This window comes from Rhinatrema bivittatum, chromosome 1 (assembly GCF_901001135.1).
Source record: "Rhinatrema bivittatum chromosome 1, aRhiBiv1.1, whole genome shotgun sequence".
Classification (NCBI taxonomy): domain Eukaryota; kingdom Metazoa; phylum Chordata; class Amphibia; order Gymnophiona; family Rhinatrematidae; genus Rhinatrema; species Rhinatrema bivittatum.
The window spans coordinates 235790411-235818143 of record NC_042615.1 but is presented as its reverse complement, the minus strand read 5'-3'; the positions used below and the strand labels follow the sequence as shown (position 1 = coordinate 235818143).

The 27733-nt window shown below is 44.4% G+C and overlaps 1 protein-coding gene across 1 annotated transcript in view; it reads right to left on the bottom strand.

Moving 5' to 3' along the window:
* RNF212 (ring finger protein 212) overlaps positions 1-27733 on the bottom strand; it is a 462006-nt gene that overhangs the window by 420117 nt on the left and 14156 nt on the right. Inside the window, exons 2-3 of the mRNA XM_029592744.1 lie at positions 14911-14972; positions 13806-13908 (exon numbers count right to left, since the gene is read on the bottom strand). Coding sequence (XP_029448604.1) covers positions 13806-13808 — 3 coding nt within the window. The 5' untranslated portion in view covers positions 13809-13908; positions 14911-14972. The remainder of the gene's footprint in view (positions 1-13805; positions 13909-14910; positions 14973-27733) is intronic.

Sequence of the window (27733 nt, the reverse complement as noted above, 5' to 3'; positions counted from 1 at the left end):
CTTACTTCTCTCCTTCATGCTTATCAACACCCACTCAATAATAAAAAAAATTCCTCTAATCAATGACCTACTCGACTCCAAACCTGATTTCATTGCAATAACCGAAACCTGGCTCAAAAAAACTGACGCCGTACTAATTAACCAACTATCCAACCAAGACTACAACACTGCATCAATTCCCAGAAAAAAAAAAAAAAAGGAGGTGGCTTAATGCTTATCTCAAAAAAAAAAACCTTCAACTAAAACTTCGCCCATCAAACATATCTCCACCATTTGAAATTGCATTATTTGATTCACCTAAACTACAGATCTGCCTTGCTTACTGTCCCCCTGGAACCCTCGAAAAAAAACTGCTCACCTTTCATAGAATATATCATAAACAATATCTCCCTCAACAAACCCATCATAATCCTTGGAGACTTCAACATTCACATCAACGCACCCTCGCAATCCAAAACCTGCCAAATCATCACCGATGCCCTATCAACCCTAAATCTAAGCCAAATAATCCAATCACCAACTCATCAAGCTGGCCACCCTATCGACCTCATCTTCATCAACACTGATTTCTGGCATTCAAACTCTATCCAAACCAAAGAAATACCCTGGTCTGACCACCACCTCATCCAAGTGACTCTAAATGCCAACTCCAGCTTCAAACCACCCAAAACATCTCCGAATATAATCTCCTACCGTCCACCATTCAACACAGAACTCCTTAAAAAATCCCTCCAAGGAGAACTTAACAACATAAACCTAACAAATTCTGAGACTGCAACCTCATCTTCGATAAATATTACAAAAAAAGTAGCAGACACCATCAACCCCATCATCACTAAGTCTATACAACAATCCAAACACAATAACCAATGGTATACTGAAAACATAAGGATTGCCAAACGCCTACCCAGGAAAAAAGAAAGAGAATGGAGAAAAAACAAAAACACTACCACACTAAGGGGCGGATTTTAAGAGCCCTGCTCGCCTAAATCCGCCCAAATCCGGGCGGATTTAGGTGAGCAGGGCCCTGCGCGCCGGTGAGCCTATTTTACATAGGCCTACCGGCGCGCGCAGAGCCCCGGGACTCGCGTAAGTCCCGGGGTTTTCTGAGGGGGGTGTGTCGGGGGCGGGCCCGAACCGCGCGGCGTTTTCGGGGCGTGTCGGGAGCGTTCCGGGGGCGGGCCCGGGGGCGTGGCTACGGCCCGGGGCGGTCCAGGGGCGTGGCCGCGCCCTCCGGACCCGCCCCCAGGTTGCGTCCCGGCACGCTAGCGGCCCGCTGGCGCGCAGGGATTTACGTCTCCCTCCGGGAGGCGTAAATCCCCCGACAAAGGTAAGGGGGGGTTTAGACAGGGCCGGGCGGGTGGGTTAGGTAGGGGAAGGGAGGGAACGGGGGTAGGCTGCGCGGCTCGGCGCGCGCCGGCTATACGGAATTGATAGCCTTGCGCGCGCCGATCCAGGATTTTAGCGGCTACGCACGTATGTACTAAAATCCCGCGTACTTTTGCTGGCGCCTGATGCGCCAGCAAAAGTACGCCAAATCGCGCGGTTTGAAAATCTACCCCTATATAATTATCGGAACAGCTTAACTGAATACAAAAACATCATCAACAATGCTAAAAAGGAATTCTTCTCCAACAAAATCTCCAAATTTCATCATAAGCCCAGAATGTTGTTCACAATAGTTCAGAAACTTACCAAAACCACCCAAGACTTAACATCTACCAAACATGGAAGTGACGACTTCGCTGATTTCAAAATATCTCACTTAATCCAATCCAACATAACCGACAACAACCAAAACACCAAACGTAACACCAAATTAATATCATCATGGTCAAACTTTGATACCACATCCACACTTGAAATTCAATCTATTATAAATAAAATGAACCCTGCTAACCATCCAATAGATAGCATCCCAATAACAACCCTTAAATCAATAAACCCACCATATCAAAAACCATCACCAAAATTGTTAACCTATCCCTAACCGAAGGTAACTACCCCTTATGCCTCAAATCGGCTGTCATAAAACCAATCCTAAAAAAAAAGCAACCTTGATCCTGAAATACTCTCAAACTACCGCCCCATATCAAACCTCTCGTTCATTGCCAAAACCATTGAAAAAGTCGTACACACTCAACTTGATGACTATCTTGAATCATCAAACAAAATCCTTCCCCCATCCCAATTTGGATTTAGAAAAAACCTAAACACAGAATCCCTCCTTATCTCCCTAAATAACATTATTATAAGAGGCTTCGACAGAGGAGAAAAATATCTCCTCATACTCCTCGACCTCTCAGCCGCCTTCGACACAGTAAACCACAAGATACTGTTGGAACAACTAGCACAACTGGTTTAACTGGAACCACCTTACAGTGGTTCTCCTATCTATCTGACCGTACATACCAAGTATTAATCAAAAACAAACCATCAAAAATGATCAACCTTAACACTGGAGTCCCCCCAAGGATCTGCTTTATCCACCACCCTTTTCAACATATACCTTCTCCCCATCTGCCAACTACTTGAAGATCGCAGAATCACACATTTCCTATACGCTGATGACATTCAGCTTCTAATTCCCATACAAAACTCTATCGAAGACACCTACAAGAAAACCTCAGATCTAATGGTTTCTATCAAACTTCTCCTAAATTCTTTGAAACTAATTATCAATTTCGACAAAACTGAAATTATTCTCATGGACAAAAAACAGAATCCAGCTCCACCACCCCTGACAATTCCAGGCAAACATATTATCTCTATAACCCCTACCACCCACACCAGGAACCTTGGAGTCATCATTGATAAAGATCTCTCTTTTAAGAACCACATATCAAATAAAACCAAAGGAGGATACCACAGACTCTTAACCCTAAGACATCTGAAACCATTTCTCAACCCTGACGATTTTAGAACAGTCCTGCAACTACTCATTTTCTCCACATTCGACTATTGCAACTCCCTACTAATAGGATTACCCTTTTCAACCCTTAGACCTCTACAAATACTGCAGAATTCAGCTGCCAGAGTCCTAACAGGAACAAAAAGAAATGACCACATAACGCCCATACTAACCTCCCTTCACTGGCTTCCTATTACTGCACGTATTGCCTACAAATCAATGACCATCATTCACAAAATCTTAAACTATGATAATCAAGGGCTAAACACGCTTAACATAACTCCTCAAAACCCCTCAAGAAACCTACGCTCCAATAACTCAAGCTACTTAAACATCCCCACCATCAAAGATGCTCACCTGGCAACAACAAGAGAAAGAGCCTTCTCCATCGCATCCCCCAAACTCTGGAACACACTACCTGAAGACTTAAGAACCCAGCACAACATAAAGACATTCAAAAAAGTACTAAAAACGTTTTTCTTCCGCAAATTCTTCACTGATCCTCTGTCTTCTGGCCATACCAGCCATCAAATAAACTCTCAACTATAACCTCCAACCAATCGTACTTACCCTCCTCATCCAATCAAAGAATAATTATTGTATTTGACTTGTTTTACTTCTGTTTATGCTCATTCTGCTATAATGTTTCATTACTGTTAAAAAATGTTCACTTTGTAAACCGTTATGATGGCTCTACCGAATAACAATATATAAAACTCATCAAATAAATAAATAAATAAAATAACACTCTTGAGCTACTTTAAAGGATGTGTGTTTTTAAGCTTTTTTTGGCGTTGGAGTAATATATATGTGTTTAACAAAGTATCAAAAATTTAGACAAAACAAAGTGGCTCAACAACTTTCCATAGAGTGTTAATAAACCCTGTGATTAAATATGTGGAGCAGACATTATTGTTATACTTTGTAAGAAATCATTTTATTACAAATAAGTGAACAAATTGTGAAAACACTTCTAACGTTTATGCCTTGTGCTCATCTATGAGGGTTTAACACCTATATTCATCATATGAGTGGCTTTTATGCTTGTATGTGGTTTTGTACTATTATGGATATTGTTTTTGACATAAAGAGCCACTCCTCCCCCTTTTCTGTCCTCTCTGTCCTTCCTTAACAAGTTATAGCCCGGTATGGCCGTATCCCAATCAGGAGATTCCGTGAACCACGTCTCCGTGACAGCAACAATGTCCAAGTCCACCTCCAACATTAGGGCTTGCAGATCTGGGATTTCATTGCCCAAACTACGAGCATTTGTGCTCATGGCTTTCCAGCTTTTCTCGTTCAGGTTACTGCTTTTCTTGGACTTCTTTTGTGACTTATTTAGCTAACTTTTGTTATCCACTTCACCCTTTTCCATTGCATTTGTATTTGGGGGGTGACATTCTAATTTCCTTCTGCCACCCCCGACATCTAGTTTAAATGCCTTCTGACATAGGATTTGAATTTATCTATTAGAATCCTTTTTCCTGCCACAGACAGATGTAAGCCATCTTTGACAAAGAGCTTTTTACTGTTACATACACGGCCCCATCCCCCAATATATCCAAAACTTTGTTCTTTACTCCAGGATTTGAGCTATACATTGAAGTTATCAATATGGCTTAGTCTCTCCTTCCCCTTTCCATGAACAGCTAACACTTCTGCAAAGGCAATGGTTGTCGCCATGGGACTAATCTGCTTCGCTAGAGACTGGAAATCTCTCTGTACCACTTGGATGCTGTTTCTAGCAAGGTCGTTGGTTCCCAGATGGATGATAATATCAACTTTAGAGTCGTTGCTTTCTTCTTTGATCGCTTTGACTATCTGAATAGCATTTCTGCTGGCCGATGATCCTGGAAGGCTTTTAACTGTAGTGTTTCCCTCGAAAAGAGTTCCCAAATTAGTGCCTCTGATGACAGATTCACCCAGCACAATGAGCTTTTTCCTTTGGTTACTGATTATATTATGGAGTTTCTGTATGCATTGGGTTTCCTCTTTCTTTTCAGATACCACTTCAATCTCTTTCACAAGAGCTTCTTCATTATCTAATACAGAGAAGGCGTTTTGTACTTGTGTCACTTGAAAGAGCGTGTGTCTCCAAATCACAGGTCTTACTCTACCAGAGCCCATTGCAATCCTGTTGTTTTTTGGGTTCCTTAACGCCCCTTTTTCCTTGACTTTTGGTTTTTTGTGGTAATGGGGAAATAATTCCTGAATACTGTAAAGTGGGTGAAACTTTCTTTATTGCAGCTAATTCAGCTTTAACTTCAGCCAGCTCCTTTTTCAAGGAAGAGAGTTCTGAACAAATGGGGCAAGCCCTAAGTTTCCAGATGATTTCCTTCAAAATAAAGACTCCGCAATAGTTACATTGGATAGTCCTCATTTTGGTAAACTTATTTGATGGATAACACCTGAGGAATTACTAAATTTCCAAATTACCTTGTTGCCAATTATATATTCAGGCAGACTATATCAGAAAAACAAACCCGGGGTAGGTGAGTAGAGGGGCAGGGTGAGAGAGAGTTAAACAGTTAACACTTGGCAAGGGCTGTTCACTGGACACTGGATCTGCTATTGATTTTGAACAGACCCTCCCCCAGATTGGCTAGCTAAGTTAAGCTTTTTACTTAGCTCTTCACAAGAATCTGTAGTTATGGCTGTCTCCTTGCAGTTCAAAGCAAACTGAAGACTTGCTTGTCCCCTGCCCAAAGCTGAAGAGCCCAATCCCTTTTGAGTTTTTGGTGGGGTTTTTTTCTTTGCTTAAACACAGTAATTTAATGCAGCAATATCAATATCTAGGAAAATATAGAGATTATAAGGCTAGCACTACACAAAAAAACAGAAAAATATAACCAAGAAGCCCTCTAAAATAAGGATAAATTAAACTTTTTTCTTAGCTCTTCACAAGAATCTGTAGTTAGGTGGAGGGAATAGTCTCCTCCTCCCTCAACCACTTCGTGGGAGGCACAGAGGTCAATGCCTTCTCACGGTCTGGTTTTGAAGAAGAAGATGAATGACAGAGCTTTAGATTTTTCTCGGTGAGCACCACGGTCCTTGCCCAATACCGACGGCAACGTTGAGGAACCCTACCGGGATGACAGGGACAGCGGACGGTGCCCTGCACCAAACTCGGGACCAGGCAAGGCAGGAAGAGGTGAACCTGGAGTAGGGGCCAGGGTCCTTGCCAAGCTGGGTAGAGGTCCCTGATGCCAAGGATGGTTCCAACCACTTGGACCAAAAAAACTTTTTCATTTTATCCAGTCATGCCCGACGGCCCTTAGGAGTCATCTGGGCACAGAGATCGCAGACACAGATGTTGTGAGAGGCCCTCAGGCAGAGGACACAGATTTCGTGGGAGTCTGTTATGGACATGGTCCATGGGCATCGGCAAAAGCCGCTTGATGCCATGGGAAAAAGAGCATGGCACGCAGTCGTTGGTCGGTGGTCACCGGGAGGGAAAGCCATTGCGGATCAACTGCGAAGGACAAAGCACTTACTGATCGTTGCCCACGGCGGGTGAGGTACCCTGTGTGACGTGTGGAATGAAAAAAATGCTTCAACTAGGCAAAAAAGCCAAGAAGAAGCACGAGCTCCGAAAACCGCAAGGCGACAGTTCCACGGAAAAGAAGAGACTGAAGAGGGACCCCTTGTGGATGCGTGGTTAGCAGCATGCTGGACCTGCTCAGTGTGCCTGTCAAAGTTTCTAGAAACTTTGAAAAATGTTTTCCCTGTAGGGCTCCATCTGATGATGTCACCCATGTGTGAGGACTACCATCCTGCTAGTCCTTGGAAAAAGGCTTGACCGCTCTGGCCATTAAGAGGGCGGAGAGCTCCCGAAACAGTACCTCTTGATGCAGTATTGGCTCCCCAAGACGGGCACAGAAGAGAATTTGGAGGGACACCCAAATAGGTTCAATCCGTACCCCTGGTGGACGATGGACAAAACCCACTGGTCTGAAGTTGTCCTGGGCCACCAGTTCACAAAGAACCGTAGCCTGCCCCCGACCAGGGGGGGGGGGGAGGGGGGTTTCCAACATCTCAGGTACGGATGGCTAGCTCATACTCCCTGTGATCCAGTCAAAACCCTGTCCCGGAATTTGGCTGGGACACCGGTTGAGGCTTGGCAGCTCACTGATGCCTCGAATGACGTGAGAGCTCACCCTCTGGGAACGGAAGCAAGAGGGCAGAGGAAAATACTTTATCGGTAGAAAGACTTCCTCTGCCCTTGTCTCGCTGGGCAGGTCTAAAGTGCTGGCGGAGAGTTGCTAGAGGGTCTCATGATGATTCCGCAACTGGGCCGCCGTGTCCCCTCCAAAGAGATTCTCTCCTGTGCGCGGAAGGTAACCAAGTCATTCCTATACCTCCAGTCGGAGAACAGAGGCTCACAGTCATCCCATTCTGTGGGCACCAATTCCTGCTGCAGAGACTCTCACTGCTGTCTCAAGAACATCGTAGGTGGAATGCACCTTGTACTTCCAAAACTCCAGGCCCTGACGCACTAGCGACAGAAAAGTGTCTTGCTCCTGTTCAGGCAGCCACTCGGCCGCCTCCTCCACCTGCTTCCAGAGGTTGTGAGATTATTGGCTCATGTAGAGCTAGTAGGAGGCGATGCAAACTTTTCTCCCAAGGGCATCCAGCACTCTATGATCCTGTCCAGGGGCGCTAAGGCTTGGGTCCGAGAGAGTTTGGCCTTTTTGAGAGCGCATTCGACCACAATCGATTGGTGTGCCAGCTGATGCTTTTTAAATCCAGTAGCCTGTTGGAGGAGGTAAACCCCATCCACTTTCTTGTTAACAGGAGAAACTGTGAGGGGGTGCTCCCACATCCTCAACAGTAACTCCTTAAAGATTTCATGTATCGGGACCGCCACAATCACTTTAAGAGCCTCCACAAACTGCAGGATCTCCAGCATCTTATGCCGGGCATCCTCCTCAGTCATTAACTAAAATGGGATGGCTTCTGCCATCGCCCACACAAAACCTGTGAAGGTCAGGTCCTCAGGGCGAGACCTCCTTCGCTCCTCTGGAGGACAGGGTTCCGAGGAGAGACCCTCCGAGTCCTCTGAGGAGGATTCTGCAGTGTCATCCCCCAGGGATTATAAGGCACCTTATCCTCGCTGTAATCCACAAGGGATGGGGTCTTAGGTGCTCGGCCTTCATCTAGAGGCATGGGCACCGGTGGCACCAGTGCCAGTCCCTGCAAAGCTGGATGAGGGCTACAGGCCAGGATAGCGGCACCTGCACCGATGAGGCCTCGGAGGAAGAGGAACCGGTGACAACCACCCCACCAGGCACCGATGGCTGGCCGGAAACCGATGCCAACTGGGTAAGACACAGTTAAGCACATTAAGTTGCTCCATAAGCGGTTCCAACGGAGAGAGCCCAGGCACCGATACCAGCGCACCTGACCAACCACCAGCTGGATTCGGCGCTCTTATTCCTCCTTGAAGGTTGCTTATGCCAAAATGGACTAGGAGGTGGAAGGGTCAGTCGGATCTTCCTCGGAGCCTTGCGGTGGCTCGGCGTCTGACACCTGGACCGGTGGAGACTGTCACGGACCCCCTGGGTTGCTAAGGGGGTATCACGGCAAGTGCCAACGCCAAACCGAGCCTGGCACTGTGCATTGAAGGTGACTGGTGCCAATTCTTCCTTAACTTCCCTTGGTGCTTGGCCCGGTCTTTCCCCGGTGCCAAGGTCAATGACGACTAACTCTACATCCTCAACCAGGAGACAGCAGTCAGTCCCCGGCACCCCATCCACTGGCGCACTGATGGAATGGAGGGCCCCGCCGGTGACGAGGGCTCGGTGTCCATCGGTGCGGCTTCTCGGTCCTTCAGCATCAATGTCACCGATGTCGATGGCTCGGATTTGCTCGCCCCAAAGAGCTTCTCCATCTTATTGAGGCAAGCTCAACGTCCCTTCGGGTCATATGGTCACACATGCAGCACTCCCGGACGTCAGGCGATGCCCCCAGACAGAAGATGTAAACTTTGGGCAGGTCCATGATAGACATAGTCCTCGGACACTGGGGGCATCGGCGAAAACCCAACAAGGCCAAGACGACACAAACTAAGAAGGGCAAAAAATGACACGGAGCCAGCAAGCTATCAACGCTGGCGGGCACTGAGGCACCGCCGCCACAGAGGAACGAAGAGAAAAGAAACTTATCGAAACAGTGAAAAACCTGACTGAGAAGTGAGGGGAACAAAGAGGGACCCGAATCAAGGAAAAACACTGAAGAATCGGTGCAGTTTTTACCAACAATTTTTTTTTAAACCAAAACAATATTTATTTTATTTAAAATCTTTTCTATACCGTCATTCAGTAAATTAACCATCACAACGGTTTACAAAAAGACACAAAAATAGAATTTATTTAAAATAGTTAAAACATTATAGATGTGCCAACAATGCGCGGTAATATGGTTCTTTCAATATAAAACTATTTGTTGAGTAGTGATTTTGTTAGGTTGAGGAGTTTCCATTGCAGTTCTTATACAGAGATAACAATCTTAGGTGTGATTTAAAGGTGGGAAAGAAAAAGGAAACTAAAAAATTACATATTCGGTGCCGGGTTACTCTCTTATTTGTTTTCTCCATTCTCTTTATAAAACGCTTGTTTAAATAGCCAAGTTTTTAGGCTTACTCTGAAAAGTTTGAAGTTTTTCTGCAGTCTAATCTCCATAGGCATTGAATTTCAGTGTGGGTCCTGCCAAGGATAGTGCTCGCTCCCTTACTTGTGTGAGTCTGGCCGACTTAACAGAGGGGATAGTCAGTAGTGCTTTATTAGCTGATCTTAGGTTTCTGTGTGGAAATGTAAACGTAGGGCTGTGCTCAGCCATTCCGCTTTTACGTCATGAATTAGTTTGTGTATTGTGCATAGCGTTTTATATTGTACTCTTTGTTCAATAGGTAGCCAGTGTAGTTCTGCAAGTGTTCCGGTAATATGATCTCTTTTCCTTTTACCTGTTAACATTCTTGCTGCTGAATTTTGCAGTATTTGAAGAGGTTGTGTAGTCACCTGTGGTAGCCCTAGGAACAGGGCGTTGCAATAGTCAGTGCTCGAGAAAATTAGTGCTTGTAAAACTGTTCTGAAATTTGATAATGTTAATAAAGGTTTTAACTTCCTGAGAACCATCAGTTTCACGTATCATCCCTCTTATTTTCAGTGATATGTGTTGTTTCAGGCTTAGTTCAGAGTCTATTATAATACCTAGGTTACGTACCTTTTCTGCTGATTCTACTCTTTGGTTATTCTTAATCATTATTGGTGATTGAATTGGGTTTATGTTTTTTCGTTCCAAGTGCATGAATTCGGTTTTATCAATGTTTATCACTAGCTCTATTTGGTTTAATAGCTGTTTGATTATGTCTAGATACATATTGGCTAATTTGATTGTTTTTTTGATTGTATCATCAATGGGTAAGATTAGCTGTATGCCGTCAGCATATATAGTGTATGATTCCAAGGCCTGCTAGCAGGTGACATAACGGAAGGAGGTAAATATTAAAGAGTGTCGTGGACAATCTTGATCCTTATGGTACTCCTGTCTGTAACTTTACTTTCTCTGACATTGTGTTTTTGATTTATACCTGAAAAAATCTGTTATTTAAATATGACTTGAACCAGGTAAGTGTGTTACTGTGCAGACCTATCTCTGAGTCTTTTGATCAATATTTCATGATTCACTGTGTCAAATGCTGAAGACAGATCTAATAAAATAAGGATGTAATGTGTTCCACTATCAAAAACTCTTAAAATATTGTCTGACAGTGCCAGTAGCAGTGTTTCAGTGCTATAATGTTTGCGGAAACCGTGTTGTGCAGGATATAGGATGTTGTTGCTTTCTAGGTGTTCTGATAATTGTTTTTGAACTGTTTTCTCTATTAGTTTTGCTATCAGTGGTAGATTAGATACTGGTCTATAGTTATTCAGGCTTTGTGGGTCTAGGTTTTTTTTCTTAATGATTGGTTTAATGATGGCCCCTTTCAGTATGTCGGGCATTGATCCTTCTTTGAGAGATAGGTTTATGATTTTTGCTAGTATTGGGGCAGCTATATCAGTTAATTTTTTAAATTCCATTATAGGAAGGGTGTCGATTGTATGGGGAGCAGGGTTTAAATTTTTTATCATGGTTTCCACTTCTATGTTTGATACCTCAAGAGAATGAGGACCATTTTGTCATGTCCCTGGTGTACATTTTGACTTCTTGTTTAGTTGTTTTTGGAATTTTGGTTCTTAGATTCTCAATTATATCTTTGAAAAACTGTGCTACTTCACTGCAGCGAGTTTCAGGTAGGTTCTGAGAAGTGTTTGTTTTCTCACTGGATAGATCTTTAACTATGTTGAACAGGGTTCTAGAATTATTTGTAAATTTTTCTATTTTAGAGCTGAAATATATTTTTTTAGCATCTAGGATTACTTTTTTGTAGTGAGCCAGGAGTTTTCGGTATTTTGTTAAATTTTCGGTTGTTTTATTTCTTTTCCATTCTTTTTCGTTTTTTCCTGAGATTTCGCTTGACTTTTTATTTGTTCATTATTCCAGGGATTTATTTGTTTTGGTTCCTTAATGTAAATATTTTTGTGGGGTTTATTTCATCTGCTAGTTTAGTGGTCCTATTTATCCATTCAGTTATTGCAGTGTCGCTATCCGTGTAATCGAGATTCATTAATTCTACCTGTAGTTTTTCTTTTAGTATTCCTATATTAAAGGGTGGGCGATACTTGAATTCAACTGGTTCCTTCCTTTGTTTCTCTATTGGACCGGAGTGCTTAATAGTAGATTGTATGAGGAAGTGATCTGACCGTGGGATTTGGGTATAGTCCGTATTTATATTCTCTAGAGATTTATTGTTGATGAATGTCAAGTCTAATGAATGTCCAGCTTTGTGAGTTGGTTTGTCTGTGATAAGTTTGAAACCTAGTGCATTCATTATATCATTCAGTGTTTGGCATATATTAGATAGCAGATGGACGTCCATGTGAAGATTAAAATCTCCTAATATGATGGTTGGTTTTGCTGAATTTAGGTGAGTTGTAAAAAATTTGATTAATGAACACACAAACCGCAATGCAACACCTCCATGGAAAAAAAAAAAAAGACACTGAAGGGGGACCTTGTGTGGATTAGGGCATGCTGGGCAGGCTCAGTGTGCCTAGTCAAAGTTCTAGAAATTTTGACATGCGTTTTCTATGCTGGGCTCCATCCAATGATATCACCTATGTGTGAGGTCTACCATCCTGCTTGTCCAGGAGAAAGCCTGGAACATTAACAACAAAAACTCCAGAGAAAATCCTGGAGAAATTCCTGTCATACCCCTTTGTAGGGTTCAGGATAAAGGCCTGTGCAGGCCATGTAACTCTGCCTCCAGAACCTTCCCCGGAGCCCTCTTCCACCTAGGATGCTACCGGCTCCTCCTCCCCTAGAGCGGTTGTGGTTGAGGCTGAGTCAGCTCCAGGGCCAGACCCTTCCCATACTCAAGAAGGTTCCTTGCTGGGGCTATATAGCGAGATTGGGTCAGGGCCCCCACTGCATGCCAGGCTGTGGCTTTCCTCCCCAATAGCCTTCCCTTTTCTTCCCCATTTGTCTTTATTACTCCCATATAAACTTAAGAGGTAGCAAGGCAGAGTGGTAAGGCCGGGGGGAGGGGGCGGGGGGAGCAAGAGGAGAAAGAGAGAGGAACCTTGAGATCACATTTATTTATTTTTTTAAAGGTCAGGTCTTCAAGGATCCCCTACTCCTAAAAGAGCAGGATCACCACAAGGAGGATCTTCAGTTCCTAAAGAGGCAGGGATCCATTTCTAGGTTGCCTTCTACCAAGATCCTTCCTGAGAGACAACTCCACTCAGGAAAGCAGCCCAATGGATTATTGCCCCATGAGCTAAATAAGCTCTACCAGGCTAGGACTTCACCATAGCTCTGGGAGGGTTTGTAAAGTCCATCTACACATGTCCACAGCTGCATGAGACAGAGGCTACTAGCAAGGAACTTTATGGCCGACAATATGTCGTGAAGCGAGTGTGCCCTATCTCCAACAGCTGAGGAACAGGGAAATCCCAAGTGTAAAAACTGGTCTAGCAGGAGGAAAAGGAAACATTTTCAAACATTTTTTACATACGTATATTTTCAACTACATTCTGAAGGAATGCTACATTAAAGAGCCTGAATGCATATTCTCATGAAATACTAAATTAAATAATTCTATGACAAGTTATATTTTCTAAGAAATTTCTAACCTAAAACTATTCCAATGCAGTTGGGTATTCTCTGTTGTGTTTATTTATTTATTTATTTATTTAAAGGATTTATATACCGGAGGTTCCTGTATAATATACATATCACCCCGGTTTACAATGAACAGTAAATATCGCTTCAAGTTAGAGGCTTACAATGAACATGGTTAATCATTGTTAGTCTAATAATATGATACACGGGTGTTTACCCATGGAAAAAACCCTTTGAAAATGATCCTTTCCCTCTCCCACAAACAAGAAAAAAAAAGAGGTGGTGCTGGGGGAGGGTTTAGCGCAAGCTCCTTAATTACATGCAGCATGCAAATTACATGGGGAAAAGACTTCCTGAGGAACCAACCCACTGCAAGATTTTCAAAGTGAATCTCCGCAGCAAGTTTCCCTTTGAAAATCGGTTTGGAGGTTTTCAAAATTCTCAGCCCAGTATACAAAACACCTTGAGAATTTTAGCCCCAAAAGTTTGCACAATATAACTAAAGTGATATTATACAGGTCAATATCTACAGCACATCAAAAAAAGGTGAAAAAAATGAAATGTCAGGAAAGCAAGGTAGTCCTGCTCTAAAACTCACTTTAATTTAATAATAACCATGTTCTATTTAATTTTGTTATATAAAAGCAACTGTTTTTATTAAAAGTATACTAACCATTGCTGCTCCACTGACTTCAATGAAGCCACAATGCAGTTTTTCAGGATGCTGCAGAATGCAAGCAGCACCTAGCGGCAAATATTGTATAAATATTGTGGAACTGTCAAGAGAAAGCAGCAATGCTTTTAAAAAACAGAATTTACAAGCATCTCTGCAAATCTAAACTACTTTTATAGTATAAATAAGCAGCTCTCAAAATATTGGTGGTATCTGCAGACATTCTATTCTGTCTGAAAATTTACTGGTTGACAGTGTGATCAGATAGTTAGGAAAGAAAAAGTATTTCTTTTCTAACTAGATTCATGTTTCCAATCAAGTTAAGGAAAAATCCTTATCTCTTTACATGCTGTACCATTTTCCCACCTGTTTCACAGTAATGCCTGTGATGGACATCCTTCAAACCCAGCTATGCAATGACTTGGAATAGCCATTCATGATATAATATATCCAGTCTGCTAGACATGTCTTCTCAGATTCCTAATCTCAAAAAGTTCACACCTATTTTATAAATGCTAATCAAAATATGTATTTGTCTGGATTAGCATAACTATTGAGGGGAAGAGAAGGCAGCAACCATCCAGGTCACTACACTCTTCTCAATTTGCTCTTTGTAGCTCCAGTCTTCTAGGGCAGGGAGTGGTATAGAGGCAGAACTCATCTCTCTTTTGGGATTGAATGGATGACCAATCCTGACATTAGTCAAACTCCAAAGTGGGTATCTGTGGGTTCCCTCAGGAAACTGCTGCCCTTGCACAACCCTTAGGAAATTGCAAAGGGTTATGAGAGAGAGGTTCACTAACCAAACTTCAGTTATTAAGCTGCTATAGCTGAAACAGCCCTTTCCACCCACACACACACTCCCTTTTCCTTCCTCTGCCCTTCCAAAGTACATGGCTGATACTATTCTTGCACCTCTGGATTGAGAGACATTCCCATTTATGAAATACTCATTGAGAAAGCTGTATGTTGGCCTACCACTACTCAGGATTACAGTACAGGGGAATAAAGAATGCTGCTCTGATTAGGACTGAAAGGAAATGGAATGAAAAGGACTTACCTGGGAACAAAATAGAAATTAGTTTTAAAAAGTCTAGTTACTTACCTGCTTAGAAAGAAATACTGTACGGCAAAGAACTCCACAAACTGTGCATGTGTCTTTTTTACCTAGAAAAACAACAACATAATGTGAATTACACCAACACTGACTTACATCAGTAGCTACTCTACAAGTGAAAGGACAATTCTAATTCCTCAGATCAAAAGTATATTTTTGACAAAGAACCACTAGAAAAATTTTTATACACACACACACACACACAAACACCTATATAAAAAAGCAATGTGCAGGTTGTATTTGTCTGTCTCATGACCGTAAAGAGCACATGTGTGGCAGGTGGGGAAAAGGGCATGCAGCAGAGAGTGAAGGAAGAGTATGGCAGCAAAATGGGCAATGATAGCATGGAAGTGTAATAGGGAGCAGTGTTGAGGAGCTACATACTGAGCCAGAGGCAGGGACAAGGCAGTAGTTAGAGAAATGGCATACTTTTTTTTTTTTTTTTTTTACTACTTGTCATTTTGTGAAAGGCCCCTCCAGCTAATACTATATATAAATACATGTAACCCCCTTCCATGGAGAACTCCCTGTGCAGACCAAGGAGCTACTTTTGGGTACTGTGAAGTCTTGGAAAATTTGTTGCAGGCCCAGGACAAGATTCTTTCAATAGAGGCGGGGGGGGGGGGGGGGGGGGGGGAGGAGGGGGGAGCATTTGTTCCTAGGCCCAGGGGAATCAGTTCTATCACTCAATGTCCTCACACAGAATTTATTCTAAAACAAAATCAATTTTACCTAAGACAAAAAACAGATGAATAAATGAAGAAGTACACACAAAAAATAAAACAGAATTCCAAGTTTTCAGTAGATGTATAACACCGAACACATTTTCTCAAGACACTTGAGCAGAATGAGAAAGGTCTCCTTCCTCATCAGAGCCCTTATCAGACAGAACATAAAAGAGATTCTCAGTTTCCTTTATATTTTACTACACCGTACCTTTGCTATGCTACTGCTCTCTGGAAAGGTCTCTTGGATAGGTGATAGTTGCCTTCCTTGTCTCCTTGGACACACCTTGAACTGCACACCAATACTTCAATAATACCAATCAAAAAAACCTTGATGTTCTCCTAATAGAAGGAGAAAATGTTCCATCCTCTCCAGTGCAGGGGGGGTCAGACTTGCCACTTCTTCTTTCTCCACATACGATTCCTATTCACTCTAGTGTCTCTTTGAGCACTTAGTATGAGCCATAAACACACACATATTCCTACCGCTACATTCTTTTCTCTTTCATGTTTGTAAGAATCTAATTGGCCTTACATACATACTGGGGCAGATTTTCGAATCTGCACGCTACCCGGCGTGCAAAAATGTACACCCCAATTTTATAACATGCGCACGCTGCCCTGACGGCTTTCCCTGTTCCCTCTGAGGCGACGCATATGTAGACGTGTATGTGGGACCACATAGATGGATGCTGCCATGTGTCCTAGAACGGTTAGGAATTGGCGAGCTAGTACTGTTGCACTGTAAAGTAGAATTAGATAATGTGGAGAGAGCTAATGCTCTCGGGTGAGGAAGGAAAGCCTTGTCTTGAATCGTGTCGATGTAGGCTCCTATGAATTGTAGGGTTTGAGTGGGTTCTAGATTCGATTTTTCTTAATTGATTAGGAGGCCTAGATTATCTAGGCAAGAAATTGTTCGAAGAAGATTGTCTCGTAGCCGTGTTTGATTGGATGCTACTAGGAGCCAATCGCCCAGATAGGGAAATATTTGCACCCCCTGACAACGAAGGTGCACCACCACCAAACATTTGGTGAAGACCATGGTGGCAGAGGAAAGGACGAATGGAAGAACTCTGTACAGGAAGTACTGGTTGTCCGCCTGGAAACAGAGGTAACGCCAGGACCTGGGGTGCATTGGAATGTGAGCATACGCATCCTTCAAGTCCAGTGAACACATCCAATCCCCAGTTTGAAGAAATGGAAGATTGGATTTGAGAGAAGTCATTTTGAACTTCTCCTTGTGGAGGTGTTCGTTGAGTGAACATAGGTCCAAGATTGGATGCAGACCTCTGATTTCTTGGGAATTAGGAAGTATTGTGAGTAAAACCCCTGATGGAATTGCAGGTAAGGTAATTTCTGAATGCATTTGTTCTGTAGAAGAATCTTGAGTTCCTTCAGAATAGGTTCTTTGTGTGATGTTAAATATTTTTGAGGAACCCAGTGCGGGAGGGTTGGGCAGGATAAGAAATGGAGAAAGTAACCGTGTTCTATTATTGATAGGACCCACTGATCTGATGTAATGTGACTCCAGGCTGGAAGATAGTTGGACAACCTGCCTCCCACAGGGAGCAACTGTGATGGTGGCAGTATGATTTTTAAAAATACGGCTGGGTTTTTGGCGGCGGAGGATCAGCTTGCTAATGTGGCTGACAAGGAGTTCTGGCACGCTGGCGTGGTGCTTGATGCCGATAAGGTTGCTGCCTCAATGGTTGATAGGGTTGAGGCTTGTAATAGGAATAAGGTTCGAATGCCTTAAAGGTTGTTCTTCTGTATGGAGCAGAAGTAGAATAGTGACGTCATGATGTGGATGGTTGGTGAGGGGATGTTAATGAAAGGACTGTTGTTTTTTGCTCCTTGAGCTTTGTCACAGTGTTGATGAACTTTTCTCCGAACAAGTCTTCCGGACGACTTAGCAGGTTTGCTAATATGTCGTGAACATCGTCTCGTATGGCGCTGGAACGTAACCATGCGAGACATCTCGCTACTAAGGCATTCACTGAAGTTTTGGAAAGACATCAAATCCTTCATAAATGGACCTTAGCAGATGTCTCAAACCTTCCTCTAGGCTATAGTACTGAGGAGACAAATCGGTGTCCTGCAAGCCTTGCTGTAAAAGTGTGATTTCAGTACTTGTAAATTAAGCAAAATTGCTTACCTTGTAATAGGTGTTATCCCAGGACAGCAGGATGTAGTCCTCACATATGGGTGTCGTCACCGACGGAGCCCAGCGCGGGAAATCTTTCTGTCAAAGTTTCTAGAAACTTTTGACCGGCCGTGTGAGGCCATTGAGCATGCCCAGCATGCTATGATATTCTCTGCCACAGGTGTCTCTCTTCAGTCTAGTATGTAGCAAAAAAGTTTAGTAATTAAATCATAAAAGGATATGAGCCCAACTCCGCGGGGTGGCGGGTGGATTCTGTGAGGACTACATCCTGCTGTCCTGGGATAACACCTATTATAAGGTAAGCAATTTTGCTTTATCCCAGGACAAGCAGGATGCTAGTCCTCACATATGGGTGAATAGCAAACTAGAGGCTGAGTGCTTTTGTTGTGAAGTATTGTTGTTGAAAAGGAGTCAGCCGGAGATCACAGAAGATTGGATGTGGAAGGAGTTGGGATTAAGCTGGAAACAAATTATTTAAGACAGATTGTCCGTAGGCCGAATCTTGTCGTCCTTGTTTGTCTAGGCAGTAATGAGCTGCAAAAGTGTGAAGAGAACTCCATGTTGCTGCTTTACATATGTTGATGATAGGCATGAACGGTAGTGTGCTACTGAAGTTGACATTGCTCTTACTGAATGTGCCTTTACTCGCCCTTAGAGAGGAAGGCCTGCTTTTTCATAACAAAATTGTATGCAATCTGCTAGCCAATTGGATAAAGTGTGCTTACCCACTGCTTTACCTGATTTGTTTGGGTCGTAGGATACAAACAGCTGTGTGGATTGTCTGTGTACTGCAGTGCGATCTATATAAAAAGCTAGTGCACGCTTACAATCCAAGGTATGCAAGGCTGTTTCTCCGGGATGGGAATGAGGCCTTGGAAAGAATATGGGTAAATTTATGGATTGATTCAAGTGGAATTCCATAACTACCTTGGGAAGGAATTTTGGATGTGTACGTAGAACCACTTTGTCATGTAGGAACTTAGTATAAGGTGCATACGTGACAAGTGCTTGTAACTCACTAACCCTTCTAGCTGATGTAATGGCTATAAGAAGATGGTTTTCCATGTGAGAAATTTAAGATCACAAGAATCCATGGGTTCGAAAGGAGAACGCATAAGTCTTGTTAGTACCAAATTCAGATCCCATTCTGTGACAGGTGGTCGAATTGGTGATTTAAGGTGAGTTAAACCTCTCATAAATCTGCTTACGAGAGGTTGTGTGGAAATAGGTGCATCTCCTATTTTGTTATGGTATGCAGAGATTGCACTTAAATGTACTCTTACCGATGAAGTCTGGAGACCAGATTCCAAAAGATGGTATAAGTAATCAAGTAGAGAAGTTGTGGGGCAGGTGAAAGGATTTATGTTCTTTTCGGAGCACCACAAAGTGAACCTCTTCCATTTAGAAGAATAGTTCTTTCGTGTGGAAGATTTACGTGAAGCTATAAGCACTTGAGATATATTGGATGAAAGATTGAGTGGTTGCAAGATCAAGCTTTCAACATCCATGCCGTCAGGGATAGGGATTGAAGGTTGAGATGGCGCAACCGACCCTGATCCTGAGTTATGAGAGTGGGGGCTACTCCCAGACGAATTGGATCCCTGACTGAGAGGTCTAGCAGTGTGGGGAATCATACTTGTCGAGGCCAGTATGGGGCTATGAGTATCATGGACCCTTTGTCCTGTTGTAGCTTCACTAGAGTTTTGGTTATGAGAGGATACGCGTATAGTAGGCCTGAGCTCCAAGGGCGAGCGAAGGCGTCCTTGGCTGGCTGATTCTTGTATTTGTGGAGAGAACAGAATTTGTCCACTTTGTGATGCAGATATGATGCAAAGAGATCTATTGTTGGTTGTCCCCAATGCTGAAATATCCTGGTCGCTACTGCAGGATCCAGGGACCATTCGTGTGGTTGGAATTGACGACTGAGTGGATCCGCTCCCACATTGTGAATGCCTGCGAGATAAGTGGCTCGTAGGAACATTGAGTGGTTCAGGGCCCAGCCCCAAATTTGTGCAGCTTCTTGACAAAGGAGATACGAGCCCGTACCTCCCTGTTTGTTAATGTACCACATGGCTACTGTGTTGTCTGTTTGAATTAGAACAGTCTTGTATGAAAGGCAGTCCTTAAACGCATGCAGCACATAACGTATAGCTCGAAGTTCCAGAAAATTGATTTGATATGTTGCTTCGAGTTTTGTCCTAGTCCCTTGAGTGTGGAGATTGTCTACATGAGCTCCCCATCCCAAGGTGGATGCATCTGTAGTTAAAGTTATCTCTGGGACTGGTTGTTGAAAGGGTAGGCCTTTGCACAGGTTGTCTTTGTTCGTCCACCAAAGTAGAGATGATCTTAGTTGGTGGGTCACCTGTATTGGATAATGTAGTGGTTGAATGGCTTGAATCCACTGTGATCGTAAAGTCCACTGGGCAACTCACATGGCAAGCCTTGCCATTGGTATAACGTGAACCGTGGAGGCCATATGACCTAGCAGTATCAGAAACTGATGTGCTGTGGTTTGTGTCCGTAAGGAAATGGAGCTTGCTAGTAGAATGAGGGCATCTGCATGATCTGTAGGTAGAATGGCCTTTGCTAGATCTGTGTTCCTCTGCTCCTATGAATTGAAGCAGATGAGTTGGAGTGAGATGGGATTTTTGATAATTGATGAGAAATCCCATGGAATGAAGTAGAGCAATCGTTCGAGTGAGAGAAGTGAGAGCTCCTTGTTGAGATTGACTCCTTATGAGCCAGTCATCTAGATATTTATTATTTTATTTAACAATTTTATATACCGACCTTCATAGTAGATTACCATATCGGATCGGTTTACAGTTTAACAGAGGGAAAAAACTAGAGTAACAAATTCACGTAAACGAAAGATAACCAAAGCAGGAATAAGTCAAAGTTACAATCAACAGGGGGCGGGAACTTGGAAGCTTGCAACAAGCTGGAAAGAAGAAAAGGCCAGTAAAGTAATTTTACCGTAGAGTGTACAAGTTACAAACTTAAGAACGGTGCTTTAATCTGAAGTCTAAGAGTCCATTTATTTTTTTCTTTGAGAAACGGAGTGACAGACTGGGTAAGAAAGAAGGCCAGCTAGTGATTGTCTGGTGGTTCAGGGAAGGCTTGGAGAAAGAGCCAGGTTTTAAGTCTTTTCCTGAAAGTTAATAGGCATGGCTCCAGTCTGAGGTTTGATGGGATACTGTTCCAGATGGAAGGGCCTGCTGTCGAAAAGGCTCTGTCTTTGGTCGTAGCGAGGCGTGTAGCTTTAGTGGGTGGAACATTAAGAGTGCCTTTGTAAATGTCTCTAGTTGGTCTGTTAGAGGAGTAAAGTTTGAAAGGTATTTCTAGGTCAAGTTGAAGTTGATGATGGATGGTTTTATGGATTAAGGTGATTGATTTGTATAGAATTCTGTAATTTACTGGTAACCAGTGTAGGTTCCTGAGAATTGGTGATATGTGTTCGTAGCGGCTGGTACTAGTCAACAATCTTGCTGCCGCATTTTGAATCATCTGAAGAGGTTTGGTAGTGGATTTGGGGAGTCCTAGTAGAAGGGCGCTGCAGTAGTCTATTTTGGCGAACAGTAGCGCTTGGAGGACTGTCCTGAAGTCGTGGAAGAATAAGAGAGGTTTAAGTCGTTTTAAGACCTGTAATCTGTAAAAGCAATCTTTCGTTGTTGAATTGACCATTTTCCTTAGGTTTAGTCGATTGTCTAGAATCACCCCAAGATCTCTAACCTGCTTACATGTGATGTGGGGGTTGAGTGGTGTTGGTTGGTGGATATTGATATCATTTGAGGAGATGAGGAGAAGCTCTGTCTTAGAAGCGTTGAGGACCAAGTTTAAGCTGTTGAGTAGGTTGGTGATGGATAAAAGGCAGTTATTCCAATGGGTGAGCGCTTTTGAGAGTGATTCTGTTATGGGGATTAGAATCTGTACGTCGTCTGCGTACAGATAATGAGTTAGATTGAGATCTGTTAACAATTGGCTGAGGGGGAGGAGGTATATGTTAAAGAGGGTTGGGGATAACGAAGATCCTTGTGGTACGCCCAGATTAGATTTTGTTAGAGGTGACTCTTTATTATTGATTTTGACTTTGTAAGTCCTATTGCTGAGGAAGGACTTGAACCAGTTGTACGCAGAACCAGAGATGCCAATATCTGCTAGGCGATCCAACAAGATGGAGTGATTGACGGTGTCGAAAGCCGCCGAGATGTCTAATAAGACTAGTAAGAAGGAGTGTCCTTTATCTAACCCTATAATAATATGGTCTGTTAGTGAGATGAGGAGGGTTTCAGTATTGCGTGATTTACGGAAACCATATTGCAAAGGGTGTAAGATCTTGTGGTCTTCCAGATAGTCAGAAAGCTGTGTGTTTACCAGTTTCTCCGTTAGTTTAGCGACGAATGGGAGGTTAGAGATGGGTCTGAAATTTGCTGGTACGTTTGGGTCTAGATTGTGTTTCTTGAGGAGGGGCTTGAGTGAAGTGGTTTTTAGGATGTCTGGGTAGCTTCCTTGGGATAGGAGGCTGTTTATTATGTTGGTCAGAGGTCCTGAGATCAAGTTTGGGATGAGAAGCAGGAGTCTCGATGGAATATTGTCAGCTGGATGGCTAGAAGGTTTCTGTCTTTTTAGAAGAGATTCAATCTCTTTGGTGGAGATTGATTCGAAACAGTCGAATTTGGGTCTGTTTAGAGAATTGGAATTCTCACCTGACTTGATGGGAGTTGTATTTGTAGGAAGGAGGGCGAGGGTATTTAAGATCTTCTGTTGGAAGTAAGAAGCAAGTTCTATGGCTTTGGAGAGAGCTTGTTCATCAGGAATAGGTGGTGGGGTTGATTTGGTGATTTGTGATACGTAAGAGAAAAGGGCCTGAGCATCATATTGAAAATGGTGTATTTTGTTTGCATAGTATTCCTTTTTTTTCTGTAGAATGGCGGTCCTGTAGTGATTTAAGAAACCCTTGTATGATGCGAGGGTTGTATTGTTTGGGGTTTTGCGCCATCTATTTTCTTTCTGGCGTAAGTCCTGTTTCATTTGTTTCAGTTCCGAGCAGAACCAAGGTTGGTTTCCCTTTTTTGTTGGGTTGAGTGACTTGGAGATTATTGGGCACCATTTGTTTGCGACTGTTTCTGTAATCTTTTGCCAGGAGGATATGGCTGAGTCAGGATTAGCTAGGTCTAGGTTGGAGAGTTCTTTGGATAGCTGATCGCCGAGTATGTCGGAAGGACATGTTTTCCTGAATTGAATGGTAGATGTGTGAGGAGAGGTGTGTGTCTGTTTGTGAGTGGAAAAGGAAGATTCTATTAAGAAATGATCTGACCAAGGGATTGGGGTACAGGAAGGTTCTGATGTGCAGGTGAAGTTAGCATTAATGAATATTTGATCCAGGGTGTGACCAGCTTTATGCGTGGGGCTGTTTATGGTCTGAGTGAATCCCATCGCGCCAAGAGTGGTGAGGAGAGTTTCACAGTTGGTAGAGCGAGGTATTGCGTTTGTGTGGAGGTTGAAATCCCCCATAATTATTGTTGGAAGGTCTGAATTAATATGTTTCACGATGGATTCTACGAGGGGTGATGGGTCCGTTTCTAGAACTCCCGGGGGAGCGTAGACTAACAGAATTTGTAGGTGTTTCGATTTGACTAGACCCAATTCTAATTTGGATTCTGTCTTGATAGAATGTGCGGTCAGTCTGAGTTCTTTCTTAGTGGCTAGAAGAAGTCCGCCTCCTCTTTTTTTGAGTCTATGAAAGGTGAAGATGTCGTATGTCTGAATTGGTAGTTGATTGGTTAAGGCAATGTCAGAGTTTTTGAACCAGGTTTCTGTGACGGCACAGATGTCTGGGTTGCTATCCAAGAGGTAATCGTTGAGGATGTGTGTCTTCTTAGTTAAGGACTGCGCATTGATGAGGGTTACTGAGAGTAGCGTGAGGCCTAGAAGTTGGTTCAATGGTGATGTTGTGATAGGGATGATTCTTTTTTGTATGACATTGGTGAAGTTAGATATGGGGGTTCTCCTAAGGTTGTGGATGATTGGGATGTTATATGTGAGCATGGTGAGGATGGTTTTGGTGGAGATTTATTTTGAGATGCGCTTGATTGGGTCTGGGTTTGGAAGCCCAATGGTGTGAGTCTGTATGAATTCAAGAGGTGTCTGAGGATGGGTGAGAGAGGGTGTCTGTCTGTATGAGTTAATTTGGATGAATTGCTGAAGGTGTTTGTAATTTAGTTGGTTCGGCTGGATAGGTGCTCTGTCCTCTGTAAGCTTGATTGGTTGTCTGAGTGGTTGCTGGGATGATTCTGGTCACAGCAGTTATATCGAGGACTATTATATTTCTGGGCTCCGATGATTGGGTTGAAAGATAACATGCTAGTATGGTGGTTAGGTAGCATCGGTTCCTTTGCTCTGTTAAAGGCCTCCCGTTGGGGGAATGGGTCCCGGGCGGGTTCCACAAATAGGGAGTGCCCAAAGGGAGTGCACTAAGGAGCGCACAAAGGAGCAGGCTCCTTTGTCGAGCTCCTTAGGCGCGCGACGCTAGGCGCCTCTCAATTTAAATTAGGAGGCCAAATCAGGGCTGTCCCCTGATTGGCTGAAGGTGTTCGGCGTGCCCCTCGGAGGCGGAGGAAGGTGAGCCGGATGTCGTCAGCGTCTCGGTTCGACGGAGGCCGGCAGGGGCTGCCTCGTGGTCGGGGTCGGAGGCGGCCGTGGGTAAGTGAAAAATATGGGAAAACATGGACACCTTCTTTGTGTAAGTGTCCTGCTATTACCTCTAGACATTTGGTGAAGACTCTGGGAGCAGATGCAAGTCCAAAGGGTAGAACTCTGTATTGGTAATGTTGATTGTCTACCATGAAGCGCAGGTACTTGCGATGAGGAGGGTATATTGGAATGTGAGTATAAGCATCTTGAAGATCCAGAGAACAAAGCCAATCTCTTGCTTGAAGAAGTGGAAGCATGGTGCCTAAAGACACCATCCTGAATTTTTCTTTCTTCAGAAATTTGTTGAGATTTCTGAGATCTAGGATGGGACGTAGGCCTCCGGTTTTCTTTGGAATGAGGAAGTATCGGGAGTAGAATCCTCTGCCCTGCTGTGTCCGGGACACTAGTTGTATGGCCCTGGCTCTCAGAAGGGTGGATAATTCTGCCTGTAATTGATGCAGTTGAGAATTTTGTCGTGGGCAGGAAGTTGGTGGAAATTCTGGAGGAATTGAGGTGAAATTTAGTTTGTAGCCTCGAGAGACTATGAAAAGTACCCATTGATCTGATGTTATGTTTTGCCAATTTGTGTGAAAGTGAGATATTCTTCCGCCCACTGGTAGATTTGGCTTGGGATTGAAAGGTTGGGTCTGTTCTCTGGTCTTTGTTTCAAAAGCCTGTTGCAAGGCCCGTCTGTGCAGAAGGTTGTGGACGAGCAGGCCTGGATTGTCTGGCCTGGGAGCGTTGTGTAGGTCTGGTGGACCTACCCCTAGAAGTGTGGGGGTAATATCTACGTGGCCTATAATAGGAACGTCGCATATCTCTTCGTGGAGGACGACGAGAAGACTGAGTAGCAGGCTCTTGTGGAGTTTGAGACAGTTGACGTAGAGTCTCAGTGTGGTCCTTAAGCTGTTGTACAGCTTCTTGAATTTTGTCCCCAAACAGATTGTCACCAAGACAGGGCAGGTCCACAAGCTTTTCTTGTACCTCAACTCTGAGGTCAGATGCTTTGAGCCAGGCCCATCTGCGAGCAGTGATTCCCGCTGCTGCTGTCCTGGAAGCAGTCTCAAAATTATCAGAGACTGCTCTCACCTCATGTTTGCCTGCCTCTAGCCCCTTGGTTATTACAGCTCCTGGAACTGAGTGGGTAAGGAGGTTACAAACTCTTCCATCTGCTTCCAGAGGCTCCTCTGGTATTGAGTGATATAGAGTTGATAAGCAGAAATCTTGGTGCTCAACATGGAACTCTGATAGACCTTTTTCCCTAGTGTGTCTAGGAATCTGTGGTCTCTACCAGGCGGGATGGATGAGTGTCGAGATGGCGTAGAACTCGACCTTCTTCTGACTTCTTCAAACCGTCTGTGGTAGGTAAAGAGATGGTTTGGTTGAGGTGGAAGTGCGATACTACTTTGGGTAAGAAGGAAGGAACTGTGCGAAGATGGATGGCTTCTGGCGTGATTCGGAGAAACGGAACACGGCAAGACAGTGCTTGTAGCTCGGAGACACGGCGCGCGGAGCAAACAGCCAGCAGGAACACCATCTTCAAGGTTAACAAACGGAGGGACAGGCCTTGAAGTGGACGGAAGGCGTGTCCCGCTAGAAAGTCCAAAACTAGGTTGAGGTTCCACAGAGGTATGGGCCACTTCAGTGGCGGACGAATGTGTTTGACTCCTTTCAGGAAACGTGAAACGTCTGGGTGTGTGGCGATGTTATTGCCGTCACTCCGTGGACCGTAACAGGAAAGTGTTGCCACTTGGACCTTGATGGAATTGAGGGACAGACCCTTCTGAAGACCATCTTGCAGGAAGTCCAGAATGATAGGAATCTTAGCGGCATGAGGATTGGCGCTATGAGCTTCGCACCAAGCTTCAAATACTCTCCAGATCCTTATATATGTTAGCGATGTGGAGAACTTGCGTGCTCTGAGGAGCGTATCTATTAACGGTCCCGAATATCCTCGGGTCTTCAGTCTAGCCCTCTCAATGGCCAGACCATAAGAGAGAACTGAGCCGGATCCTCGTGAAGTATGGGACCTTGGCGCAGCAGGTCCCTGTGCGGAGACAGGGGTAGTGGAGTCCCCGCAAGCAATCTTCTCATGTCTGCGTACCAGGGTCTTCTTGGCCAGTCCAGGGCCACTAGAAGAACTAGGCCTTTGTGCCGCTGAATCCTGTGTATAATGGCACCCAGCAGGGGCCATGGCGGAAAAGCGTACAGCAGAATCCCCTGGGGCCATGGTTGCACCAATGCATCGATCCCCTGAGACCGAGGATCCCGCCTGCGGCTGAAATATCTGGGTACTTGAGCGTTGGACCTGTCCGCTAGTAGGTCCATGCCCGGGGTCCCCCACTGATTCACAATCATCTGGAACGCCGTGGGTGACAGTTGCCAATCCCCGGGATGTAGACTTTCTCTGCTGAGGAAGTCCACCGCGGCGTTGTCCTTCCCGGCGATGTGGACGGCGGAGATGTCCTGGAGATTCGCTTCTGCCCAAGTCATCAGAGGAGCTATTTCCAGTGATACTTGTTGGCTTCTGGTTCCGCCCTGTCGGTTGATGTATGCCACCGTGGTGGCGTTGTCTGACATCACACTGACTGCTCTGTGTCGTAGTCTGTGGGCAAGTCACAGGCACGCTGGCCTGACTGCCCGTGCCTCTAGTCGGTTGATGTTCCATCCCAACTCTTCTCTGCTCCATCGCCCTTGGGCGGTGATTCCTTCGCAATGTGCGCCCCAGCCGCTCAGGCTGGCGTCTGTTGTGAGCAGGGTCCAGGTCAGAGAGGACATCCTGGACCCCCGGCTCCTGTGGCATTGCTGCAGCCACCATCGCAGCTGATTCCCTACCCTGGCTGGCAGAGGGAGGTGTACGGTGTAAGTTTGTGATCGCGGGCTCCACCGGGATAGGAGGGCGCGTTGTAACGGCCTCATATGCGCCCGTGCCCACGGTATCACCTCCAGAGTGGATGCCATCAGGCCAAGGACTTGTAGGTAATCCCAAGCTGTGGGCCGGACGGCACGCAGCAGGGCCTGCAGACGATTCTTGAGCTTTTCTCTTCTTTTGGGAGTCAAGCTGACTGTCTGCCTGAGTGTCGAATAGGACTCCTAGGTATTCCTTCGACTGAGACGGCTGTAGGGAACACTTGCTTAAGTTTACTACCCAGCCTAGGTTCTCTAGAAGGGCAATCACTCAGCTGGTTGCTTGATGGCTTTCTTCTGGCGATTTTGCCCTGATCAACCA